Source organism: Mercurialis annua, linkage group LG1-X (assembly GCF_937616625.2).
Source record: "Mercurialis annua linkage group LG1-X, ddMerAnnu1.2, whole genome shotgun sequence".
Classification (NCBI taxonomy): Eukaryota; Viridiplantae; Streptophyta; class Magnoliopsida; order Malpighiales; family Euphorbiaceae; genus Mercurialis; species Mercurialis annua.
The window spans coordinates 1,625,979-1,639,275 of NC_065570.1; the positions used below are offsets into that span (position 1 = coordinate 1,625,979).

A 13,297-nucleotide genomic window follows, 5' to 3' on the forward strand; every position below is an offset into this window, starting at 1 on the left:
TTCTAAAATGGTAAAATAAGGAACTATTAGAGACGACCTAATATGTGAATATACACCCATAATGTGTCAATATACACCCGAGTAATTCGAGTTATAGACGGAACAATATTCTTATGTTGTACTTAAGAAAAATGTGATTGCACACGTACGTGCAAGCACATTTTGCAGGCACATATTTCTTAAGTACAACACAAAAAATATATCTATAATTTTTGTAAACATAATAAAAAAATAGCACTTCAAAATCAAATTATTAAATAAAATCTTATCGATGACATGATTTTATATATAAATATATTTGTGGACAATCACCTTAAACAACATGGTGCTCGATGATTTGTCAAGATTATTATGATATTCATTAGAGAATGATAAGATCTAATTGATTCATTATCTATCATAGACTCATAGTGGCAGAGCCACTTGAACAATAACAGGGACAGCTCTCTTTTAATTTAAATAAAATAATTATAATAATTTATAAATTTTAAATTTTAGTTGTTATATAGAAATATAATATAAATTTTCTATAAATTTTAATTTTTTATAATATATAGAAAAACATCATAATTTATTAGAATAGTATATTTTTGCCTCTTTTAATTTTTAATTCATCGCTACGTTAATGCTCTTTTCTCCAATATTATCCTGCTGCCTGCACCTAGACAACTTTGTGCTATAGGTAACAACATCATTTTTGTAACAGAAAAAGTTTAATAATCAGATTGTGACTTACGAGTTGATCTTTTGTTCTATTGCTTATTCAAGAGGATAATTGTAAAATAATTTAATAGTCAAATAAATTAAAGGAAGTTGTTGATTTTCTATTAAATAGTTTGGCAAATGGCTACTAAAACCAACCATTTCGTCTTTCATCTTCACTAGTAAATTCTGATTATTAAATAGGATCAATTGTATCCTTAAAAAAAATAGGCTTAACTGTAAAAAAATCATAAATATTTGCATGTTTTGCGATCATAACACAAATTTTAAGATTTGATAGAATTATTCGTCAATTTGTATTTATGGCAAATTGAAATACCTACTTATTTTCATTAAAAAAATACTAATGTGTCTGTTGAACAACGTATATTTTAATGTCCACATCGGTAATTTTTTCATTAGAAAATAGTTCGGTGTTTCGATTTGTCAAAATATAAAAGTTGGTGATTGATTTTATTAAGTTTAAAGTTCATATATAATTTACAAATTATGTAAGTCGTAATTTAATTTACATTTAATCATATTAAAAAGGAAAAAAGGTCATTCATACCCCAATGATTTGAAATTAGGATCAAGTGAGCTTTTAACGTTCGGAAAGATTCAACTGTGCCCCCAACTTTGAACAAGTAGGCCTCCAGATTAATACCGTCACTGACTCTGTTACCTCAATTCTACGTGTCTATTTTTGTACTGTTGCCATTAATGACATCCATTAAGGGAAAGGGAAAAGGTCATCCATGTCATAAAGTTTGGGGCCAGTACTAAGTGAGCACTCAACCAAAAAAGTTCAACTGAGCCTCTAACGTGTGAAATTTTGAAAAAGCAAACCTTCCAGTTTGGCGCCGTACTAATAGAATACTAATAGAATAGAAAATACTAATAGAATAGAAAAGAACTGTTTGTAATTCCTTTACATCAATTCTACGTGGCTATTTTTGCAACCAAAAATTAATTAAGAAAAATATCTTATCTTATAATTTTGGTAGCTATAGGACCTCAATCCATAGTTTCTTTCGGTCGAAGCTGTATACCTTGGGGCAATACGATTTTCAGAGCATTTACACCACCTGCTGCAACCTTCATAAGTGTATTAGACATTGTTATTTCTTTATGCTGGAATATACGGGAATTAAATAGAATCGTTTTAGACATACCTTTTATCGATTTTACAAATTTAATTGATTATTGCACCAAATCTCAAGTATTTTTATAATAAAAAATACTTATAATTCACAATGTATTCCTTAATTATATATATTTCGATTGAGAATTGAGTAATCATTAATTTAGTTAATTATGTATCTCCAAAGTAAATAAAGTGTTCCATGAACAAGTATAACTCTTTATGAAGTTATTAATTTTCATGGAGTTGTAACCTTTTATGAAAGGTATTGCACCCTTTCTATTCCATATACATAGTCAAGTGGATTCGGGTCAAACCGTTATGGACGACTTGATCCAAATACCAACACTTAGTGTACTCCTTGCTAAAGAAAATGATGATGAGGGCGAATTACGACTCAATTTTCTTTTTAGAGTTTGTGCAGTTTGAGATTTAGGAATTGGCTGGGAATTTGGGCTTGGATTAGAAGAAGATGGCTTTTATAAAAGTCATGTCACTAATTAAAAATCATGCCATTAATAACAACGGAAAACAAATAGCCACATAGGATTGAAGTATCGACATCGGAGACTGTTACTTGGAGGGGGGGTTCAAAACATTAAACGTTAGGGGCACAATTGAATATTAGGTCTCACTTAATCCTGATCCCAAACCACGGGGCATGGTCCTTTTCAGTTAAGGGAAAGTCATGTCATTAATGGCAACGGTAAAAAAAATAGCCACGTATAACTGAAGTAGCGGAGTCAGAGACGGTGTCAGACTGAGGGGTCTACTTGTTCAAAATTTCAAATATTGGTTGCACAGTTAAACTCTTTCTGACATTAAGAGTTCACTTGATCTGCCCAAACTATATAAGTATAGATGACTCTTTTTCTTATTAAATACAGTAACCTCCACATAAGAAAAAATGTATATGCTGCCCGCATGAGTTTGTTCTAATGGTCTAAATCTCAGATATCTGGGCGCCAAGGGTCGCGAGTTCGAACCTCAGCTACGCCCTTTTTTAATATGGAGTGGTTGACGTTGAGTTACTGGCCATTATAATCCGAAATTACCAGATATGTGAACTTGCAAGCGGTTCACATTCCGGAATTTGACAATAATATTGAGTTTCGGTTAAGTAGAGTGAGTTCTCGTCACAGACAAAAATGCATATGAATTCATTGGTTCAAGAAAATGAAAAATAAGATATGAACAATGGTTAATTCGCTCTCAATATATACATTCAATTCAAGTTTATTTTTTTGCAATCCGTCTCATTACTTCGTGTTTAAGAAAGAATATAGGTTGCACATACTTTCATTAGTTAGTTGAAAATAAATTGAAATGAGTTAATTTCATGATTAAATCAGCACTTATGGCATTCTAGGTTGGAAAGTAGAAAACAAAAACAAAATTAAATTAGTAATATTTGAACTTATTTAATCTATTGTTTAAGTATATATATATAACAAGTGTTTTTTAGCTGTTTTTTTTATTAAGGGATTATTATATTTTTAGTGTTTCAACTTTTTACAAAATAACGATATGGTGTTTGAACTTTATTTTATATCAAACTGGTGTTACAACTTGTTGAATAATTACGAAGCAGTGTATTTGCCAGTTTCTGACTTTAACCAGTTTTCAAATTTTTTAGCTATTTCAGTTTTAGTCCTTCATCTTTAAAAACGTTCAAATAAACTTTAAAGAAAAAGTTAATTTAATAAAAAATTAATGAATCATTTTTTAAATTTTTTAATCCTTTTTAAATAAAAAATTAAAATACAGAGTCAAGATTTCGGACCCTCGAAGACCCGCCGAAAAAGGAGCAGCAACTCCTTCTCCGGTGAGAAAGAGAAGTTTGCTCCTTCTTTGAGAAGAAGCAAGAGCGTCGCTTCTTCTCATGTTGAGAAGGAGCAGCTCTCGCTCCTACTCATTTGAGAAGGGGCAGCTGCTCCTTCTCAAAATGGGAAGGTGCTCCTTCTCAAAATGAGAAGGAGTTGCTCCTTCTCACCACCGGAGAAGGACCTCTCATGAGAGCTCCTTCTCCGGTGGGTCTAGCGGTTCCAAATTTCGGATCCATCCGTAATTCGGATGGTCGGAGGGTCCGTAATTCAGCTTTTAATATTTTTATTATAAATTGATAAAAATAATTTTTATTTATTTTTCGCGGTGTATCTGTAAATCGGATAATGATGGATCCGTGAAACGGTAGACGATGTTGGGTCGTATTGAATATTTTTAATTCTAGTAATTAATATAAATTAAATAAAAAAATATTTAATTGTTTAATTTTGTGATGAAAATGGTGTTTTTATACAATTAATAGCATAAATATCTAATTTGTATATGGGATAAAAATAAATGATTATTTTGAACTATTTTTCAAATGGAAAAAATGTCAATTTAATACATTAGGGTAACATGTAACTTGTTGGTGACCTGCTAAAAACACCAATTTGTAATTTTCTAACAAGTTCACACACCGATTAATTCGTGATAAAGTTTTATTCAAAAATTAATTTGTTTATTTTTTAAAAAGTTTACACACCAAAAATATAGTAATCCCTTTTATTAATATTGTGCTAAAAAGATAAAAACACATTTTTATATTTAGTCATTTTTCTCTATCATATTAACAGAAATAATGATAATTTGTACAAATAATATACCAGCATATTTAAAATTAAAATGGCAAATTTCAAATAAACTAATTTAAGATTATTTTTTTCATTTGTTTTTTTTTTTTGGATAATTTGTTTTATTTGTTAATGTTTTGAAATTGGAAAAATGGCTAAAAGAACATAATGATACCAAAGTCCGTTTCTCGTTGTCTAGTAATGTCATCTTCCTCGTCCTTTTCTCTTCCATTTTCTTGATTTCTGTTTGAACTCGTAACCTGTTTTTTTTAGAACTATTAGAACCTGTTGAAAAATGAAACTTCCTCAAGAATTTTCATTTTTAGAATTATCAACATTCCAATTTGTTATAAATGATAGCTTATTAATCAAAATGTAAGAATTTGCGGGTAATTGATCTTGTGGGTATTCAGACTATCGATTTTTTTTTTTGTTATCAAATTTTGAATCTTTCATTTAACTACTAAACATTGTTCTTATTTCAAATGAGATTTTTTTTGTTCAAAATGCATATGTCGCAAACGGATTTTGGCACGTGATGGCCGGATTTTGCATATTTCAGTACAGTTTTACCTACTTTATAGAATATTTTATGAGTTCGCCATGTCAGTGATCCCATATGCACAAGGTCAAAATAAAATTTTGTTAATTAAAATTATAATTTATTAACTAAATAAAAAAAGATTGAAATTTACTCACTAAAATCAAAGAACTAATAATTTGGATACTCCACATGATTAATTCTCTATAAATTCACTAGTAAGACGGAACTTTCTTTGATTTTTTTCAGTTTTGATTTCGGTTTCTTCAGCACATAAGAACCCTACATAAGAAATTTTATTCAATTTGAAGAGTTATTTAGAAATGAAATATACTTAAGCTTTTCGTATTCGATGATAGACAGTTTGTTCAGTATATTAACTGAAGAACAAAAAAAGATATAAACAAAACTTTCGTTAATTCTTTAGTATTTTGATTTAATATCTTGTGCACATGTGAACCATATATACTTTATAATAAATTTTATTTAGTTTGAAGAGTCATTTAAAAATGACATATAGATAAGCTTTTCGTATTCGATAATAGACAATTTGATCAATACTTTAACAACTAGAGAACAAAGAAATGGATAAAGGTGAGTAATTAAAATATTATTGCATCTCTATGGATCAATTATTTACAAAAGATTATTCAAGAGTAAATCCGTTGATAATCTTAAACTTTAGGCCAAATGTTGTAAAAAGGCCAAACCTTTCACAAAAATTTCACAAAAGTCCTGACCTTTCAATTTTGTCGATTTTGGCCAAAAACTGATTATTTGGTTTCACAAAAGTCCCGACTTTTCAATTTTGTCGATTTTGGCCAAAAATGGATTATTTGGTTTCACAAAAGTTTCAATATTTGGCATGCCACATAGGCGTCACATAGGCAAATTGAAATCAAATTGAGAGTTGGCCACAATTGAAACCAAATAATTTATTTTTGGCCAAAATCGACAAAATTGAAAGGTCAAGAGTTTTGTGAAACTTTTATGAAAGGTTTGGCCTTTTTAAAACATTTGGCCTAAACTTTATAGAAACATACTTAAAAATTTAACTGACAATTAAAAATAAGAAAAATAAACTTATTTATCCAATTTTAATACTTTTACCAAGCATTATCACAATCTTTAAATTTTATCGGTTTGATCCTTCATCTTTTAAATCTTGTCAATATATCTACGACTCATTTAGAGCTGACATTCCGCGAGATTATATACGTCACGTTGGATAAATTGTGTACATGTAGAAGAACAACATTGTATCATATCAGTTTAAAATGAGTCATGGGGATACTTGATAAAGATCGAAAAGATAATGGACTAAACTGGCAATATTTAAAAATTATGGTATATTTGCCAAAAACACTAAATTTATAGATAGATAAACCCATTTAGTCTTAAAAGTAAGTGTAACCATCTAAGAATATATCACCTTTTGACTTTTTCCGTTTATGGCTTCACCTTTAAAAAAATCTCAATTTTAACTCATTTTTCAATTTACAATTTCAATTACGGTAATTTATTTCAACTGGAGTGAGAATAGATCATATTGCTTCATGTTTGACAAATTTTATTATAAAAATACAAATTGGAACAATATAAACGACATATTTGATTTTTTTTACCCCACCTTGAACAATTGGTAATTACTGAAACTGAAAATTGAATAATATTTAAAATTAAAAATTTTAAAAAGTTTAGTTATAAAATATTATTTTCGAATGATACCAGTAAAAACTAGATAGAGTTCATTCAATGATATTAAGGATTCTAGCTTTTAGCTCAAAAATCATTTAAATATACAAATCTAATTACTTATTCACTATTCTCTCCGGTTCATAATATTTGTCACATTTGACTTTAACACAAGAATTAAAAAAACAATCAACATGTCTTAATTTATAATCACTTTTACTAAGTTAACCCTATATTAAATTTTATTTATATTTATGACCACTATTTTTATTTATTTATTATATTCTTTCAATAAATTAATGGAGGATAAACATAAAAAATAATAATTAGTGCTCTCTTAATATAAAGTGACAAATATTATGAACTAAAAAAAAATTCCAAATGCACAAATATTACGAACGGAAAAGAGTAATTATTTATTTCTTGTCTTTTTGTTCTTTACAACCATGCAAGGCCAAATCATTCTTCTGCCTATAAAAACACTTGTATATTCCATTTTCGACACACTACACCACCATCACCAAAACCTTCAACCAAATGGCAGCTCTAAATTTCATAAAAATATCTCTCATCCTCACCATTTTAATCTCATTTCATCACTCCAATGCAAAACAAACCCTACCTTTTTCATCAAGCAACCTCAAAAACTATCTAACTCAATCCCAAGAGCCACTACTCAAACTAACCTCCCCCATGTTTCTCGCCGGAGTTCTCTGCTTTGCCGCCGCATCCATATCCAGCGCCGGCGGTGGCGGTTTATTCATTCCGATATTAACTATATTAGCCGGTCTAGACTTAAAAACAGCTTCAAGTTTTTCTGCTTTTATGGTCACCGGTGGATCTTTAGCTAATGTGATGTGCCATTCATTTAGTTATAAATTTGGTGGGAAAGGCTTGATTGATTACGATATTGCCCTTTTATCAGAGCCTTGTATGTTGTTAGGAGTTAGTATTGGGGTGATTTGTAATTTAGTTTTTCCTGAGTGGCTTATTACAATTTTGTTTGTGGTGTTCTTGGTTTGGTCTACTTTTAAGACTTGTAAGAATGGGGTTGTGCATTGGAATTTAGAGTCTGAGGTGAAGAGAATTGGTTATGAAAATGTTGAATTTGGTAAGGGAATTAGTGAGGAGATTAAGGTTATAAATGAGCCACTTTTGAAGAGGGAATTGGAGAATAAATTGAGTTTTAGTTGGGAGAAATTGGTGATTTTGGTTTTGATTTGGCTTTCTTTTTCTTTTGTGTATCTTCTTAGAGGCAATCGTTATGGAGAGGTATGTCTAAATTCTTTAATTTACAGTTTTTTAAATTAAGTTTAAATTATTTCAAAAAAATAAGTTTAAATTAGAGATGAATAAATTGAGATTAGTGAGTCATATTCTTATGTTTCTTGGGATTTAAGTTGAATATTTATGTTGATTAGCTTAAAAGTTTAAGTAGGTGAGACTTGGACTAGGAATGTTCAAATTTGTGTTATATGATATTATAATTATACTATTGATAATTTGAAGGCTTAATCATTGAAAAATAATTCTCCTTTTTGAGTTTTCTGTTTATGGCTCAAAATGTCAAAATAGTCAATTTTAATTTATTTCTCAATTTTTGATATCATATATTGTTTTGTTTGTTCAAATTGGAATGGAAAAAAGTTCAAATATATCCTTTATATATTGCTTCGTATTATTTCAATTTACCATTTTATCATCACAAATTTCAAATATGAAGGATATGCTGAAATCTTTCTCCTCTCAAATTTAAATAATTAACTACATTTGAAACAGAAAATTGACAAATGGACTAAAATTGACGATTTTGAAAGTTCGGCTCATAAATGAAAAAATAAAAAAAATCAATGATTAAGCCTAATTTGAAATATTGACCTTTTAACAGTTCATAATTCAAGTAAATCAAATTTGAACATTCCTAGCTGCGATTATGATTTTATTATAATAGAGATTTTGATATTAAGTTGAATAATCAATTCATCTAAAATATCAAGTTGTTAGATGAGACTTTTTCAAAAAAAAAGAAAAATAGACGGGACTACAACTCTGATTTTATCACTATTCCTAACAAGTTAGTGCCTAATTCCTGCAATTAATGAAATTAAAACTGTTCACAGTATTCATGAAATAAAAAAGCTGAAAATAACTTTAAAATTCCCATTGTATTCAGTGTTTTAAAAACCGAACCGGTGGCCGAACCGGTGAGGCCTCCGGTTTCCGGTTCAACCGGTTGAACCCGTTTAATGACCGGTTCAACCGGTTTGATAAATTTAAAAAAATTTAAAAAATTCTGATTCACCGGTTTTTTACCGGTTCAATCCGGTCCGATCCGATTCAATATCCGGTTTTTTACCGGTTCAACCGGTCCAACCCGGTCCAACCAAAAAGATCCGATTTTTCGCAGTTTCAGACCGGACCACTGGCCGGTTTGCGGTTCAACCGGTCCGGTTTTTAAAACACTGATTGTATTATTAGAATGGTTTCAGAGTTGCTTTTGTATTGGAATTGGGTAGGGGCGGAACCAGCCTTGAGGAAGCGACCGCCCCTGTAAAAAAAATTTTAATAAAAACACCCTTGAACTTTTTTTTTTAAAAAAAATATAGTAATTTTTATGTATTTCGCCCCTCAAAATAAAATTTGTATGATTTCGTCCCCCCATTTCACAAAAGCTAGTTCCGCCCCCTGAATTGGACCACATGAAAGAATTTAGGGTTTACAAAAGTAGAAATGGTCCTTCACATATTCTGCAGTACCACTTCCTAAATATTCTAGCATTTAAAAAGCTGAGATGCCTCCCACATGAACAAAGCCAAGAAAAAAATACAATATTTAGATATGTTACTGCATAAAAAAACAAATTATTCACATGCAAAATTGACAATCATTGCAAAATTATGGAAAACTGCAGGGCATTGTAGCATTAAAGCCATGTGGAGTAGGCTATTGGGTGGTCTCATCACTTCAAATTCCTCTTGCAATAATCTTCACAGCATGGATCCTATTCAAGAAAAGCAACTACCAGAATCAAACTGCAAATCTGCAGGGCATGGATGAGTCTGCACAAAGCAAGCTCATGTTCCCAATGATGGCACTTTTAGCAGGAATGTTAGGTGGGGTTTTTGGGATTGGAGGTGGCATGCTTATCAGCCCACTTCTTCTTCATGTAGGAATACACCCTGAGGTGAAATCTCTTGTCGAGTTAAAAAAGTTTACGATTATCAAATTATAGTGTTTTTACAAAACGGTTCTCGACTTTCACATTCTTATATTTTAGTAACCAAGCATTGATTTCACCACCAACGGCAGGTAACTAGATGAATTCTGGCAAAAAAAAATTAATGTGGGCGACGAAACAGTGCACAGCTTTGTGATGTTTTTTGAAGTCAATTCCATTTTGAAATAAAGTAAATAAAATATAACCAACATTCTATCTTTGTTGCCCACATAAGCAGAAATTCACCGAAAATCATTTAGTGACTTGCCGTTAGTAAACTTAATGTATGGTTACTAAAATGTAAAAATTTGAAAGCCGGTAACAATATTTAACCCTAATTTTTCTCACATTGTACCATCTTGGTGATCTAAAAAATTTTTGAAGGCAAATGGTTTATCTTATTGCTTCAGGTAACTGCAGCAACATGTTCTTTCATGGTTCTGTTTTCATCAACCATGTCAGCATTTCAGTATTTACTAGCAGGAATGGAGCACATAGACACAGCTCTTATTTTTGCAGTCATATGTTTTGTTGCATCACTTGTTGGATTACTGGTAGTGCAGAAAAGTATACAAAAAAATGGCAGGGCATCTATAATTGTGTTCTCTGTTAGTGTTGTGATGGGTTTAAGCACAATTCTAATTACTAGCTTTGGAGCTATTGATGTTTGGAGAGATTTTGAATCTGGGACTAATATGAGCTTTAAACTCCCATGTTGAACCAAAAACGAGACGGTATCGGTTAAAGAATGAAGCATAACAGCAAGTTTCCGACTTCGCTCTGAGTTCCTCAGTCGGACGATTGGTTAAAAGAAGATTATCAAAATGCCTAGGAGATTCGTTATTCAAAGAATTGTATGTGTGACCTTTTTGTATTTGAGCGTGTCAGAGGTTATACCTCGATTTTGGTAATTTTGGATGATAATCAAGCAACTGTGACGATTTTAAAAGAATCTAAAAATGCTATTAGGTTCTTAAAGACAGTTTTTGTAATTGATATTGAAATAATGGAATTTGCATCTAAAAATTATGAAATTGCTAGTTCTCTTCAAGCTATGTTTTGTGTTTTTGGTTGAATTATTCGGGGTTGGCAATCGTCGTCGTTTTCTGCTTTAACTTAGATTTTCCAACTTCCAACTTCTTTTTTCTCTACGCATTCAAGAATTGTCACTTCAATACAAAGTGCTACATGAACAATTATTGAGTTTCTACGCTTTTTAGATCTATTGGACTCCTAAACTTCTAGAGTTTTAATTTCAATGTAAAAAATATTATTAACTAAATTTTCAATTTACGTTTTTCTGATATCTGCATTTTCATCAAAAATTGAAATCGTAAACACAAATCAAGAGCGAAATAGTATATATTTCATCTCAAGCCGGTAAGCAGACATAAACAGTCAAATATAAACCTCAATCACAACAAACTTAAGGCAAAAACCCTAGAATATTAGAAAAACGCCGAGAAAATATATAAACTAAGGTCAAAACGACTTTTGCTGCTGAGAGAAGGCAGATACAAAATTCAGACATTACTCACCGACTTAATTAAGCAGCTGGAGAGCGTAGAAGAGGATCCTGTGTAGTATCAACAGTAGCAGGAGGCATAAACTGCCACATGGGACCTCCAGGATAGCCAACAAAAGGTACCAACTTGCTACCGGCAACTTGGTTCGGAAAAGAAAATGAGGCTGGGATAGTCGGAGGAATGGGCAAGAAGCCGACAGGAGCACTCGATGCTTTTAATTGGCATTCAATACTCTCTTTCTCCGTCTTTAACCTCTGCTTCTCCTCACGAAGCTCATTTTTCTCAGCCTACACATTAAAAAGATCAGGCAGCATTTACAAATTAATCTAACATGACATATAACATAAATGCAATTCGCTTCAGACAACAACCTTTTACGCATTGTTAATAACAATCCCGTGCATAAAATTTCAAGGATACCTTTAATTCAATGACCTTCTCCTGCAAACTCTCATTAGACTCCTTCAGCTTCTGAGCATCATCCCTTAACTGATTAACCATTTTAACAGCATCAGCCAGAATAACAGATTTATCCATTTTCGGAGGTCTCCCAGGATCCAGAAAGGCAGCCAATTCCATAAACCTGTCATTTAGCCTATCCCTCCGCATTTTCTCTTTACATGCTTTCGAACCAACTGCATTGCATAATTCAGGCCTCGCCCTGTGATGTAATATCAGTCCGATACAAAAGTGATGAGATAAACGAAGAACAACTTTTTATTTCGTTTAGTTCTACTCTAGCATCCATTTCATTTGCAAAGAAAATCATTTATTACTTATCGATTCTACAAAATTATTACTAAATGAATCTCTAAGCAAACCAAATACAGCTATTTTCATTTATAAATGAATTTCGTGAAACTTTGTGAAATTTTTTTGCGTTCAATAACTTTGTGGAATTCATTTGAACGAAATGCACAATTAGTAGATTCAAGAAACCAAAGATTACCGTTTTCGAGATCCACTTTCTTTAAGAGCATCAGAATTCCCAAGTGAACCATCAAATTCCAAGCTAAAAAAATTAAACAGGACAAACATGTCAAACAAACAATATAGTTGATTCATTTACATCAAATGACATTAAAAAAACAAAAACTTGACCTTTAAAACAATGACGGACTTAGGAAGAACTTATGATGGGCAGTTGCCCATCTTATTATTTCGAAGCTTAGAAAAAAATTGAACATAGAGTTTAATAGCATAATTTTTCCGCCTTAAAATTTATAGCATTGTCCACCTTAAAATTTCTAGTTTGTAAATTTTGCCTATCTTTTAAACTTTCAGTACAGTTTTGCCCACCATATAAAAAAATATTTTGGTTCCGCCGCTGCCTATAAACATCACAAACTAGAGCTATCAAATTCTGATTACATTGAGCTAAAATTGAGCTATCAAATTTTGATTACATGCTAAAATTGAGCTATCAAATTCTGATTACATAGTTGAATTAAAAGGGTAAAACAAACAATGCAACTCAATAAAGGAATTAAAAAGGAGCTGAAAGCTGAGCAAACCAGAATGGGTCAAGAACAGGGACAGAGATGTCTTCAATAAATCCATAATCAAATACCCAATCGGCGGTATCATTTGGTGACGTCATCACCGGAGTTTAATAGCCGGAATTTTGCTCCGTGGCTATGGAAGAAAATGTAGGTGAATCGGGTTCGGTGGGTTAAGATATGAAAATAAAAAGGAAAAAGAATTGAAGGGAGGAAGAGAATCATCGTAATGAGAGCAGCACCACAAGAAATTGAAAAAGGGGACATCGGAACGGAAAGCAACACCCACGAAATTAAATTTTTAAAAAAAAAAAAAAAAAAACTTGTGAACTAATTGGGTTTTTAGCCTTCTATT

General features: G+C 31.3%; 2 protein-coding genes across 2 annotated transcripts; one reads left to right on the plus strand and one right to left on the minus strand.

Annotated features, from left to right (window-relative positions):
- Positions 1–7,188: 7,188 nt before the first annotated feature.
- Positions 7,189–10,951, plus strand: LOC126664439 (sulfite exporter TauE/SafE family protein 2-like). The gene is made up of 3 exons (XM_050356830.2): positions 7,189–7,972; positions 9,612–9,884; positions 10,328–10,951. The coding sequence occupies exons 1-3, from the start codon at positions 7,238–7,240 to the stop codon at positions 10,634–10,636; spliced, it is 1,317 nt and encodes a 438-aa protein (XP_050212787.1). The 5' UTR covers positions 7,189–7,237; the 3' UTR covers positions 10,637–10,951.
- LOC126664440 (transcription factor ILR3-like) lies at positions 9,335–13,224 on the minus strand. The gene is made up of 5 exons (XM_050356832.2): positions 12,958–13,224; positions 12,393–12,455; positions 11,864–12,104; positions 11,456–11,730; positions 9,335–9,879 (listed from the first exon to the last, which is right to left on the minus strand). Exons 1-4 carry the CDS (start codon positions 13,041–13,043, stop codon positions 11,464–11,466), a joined length of 657 nt encoding a protein of 218 aa, XP_050212789.1. The 5' UTR covers positions 13,044–13,224; the 3' UTR covers positions 9,335–9,879; positions 11,456–11,463.
- Between the last annotated feature and the right edge of the window lie 73 nt (positions 13,225–13,297).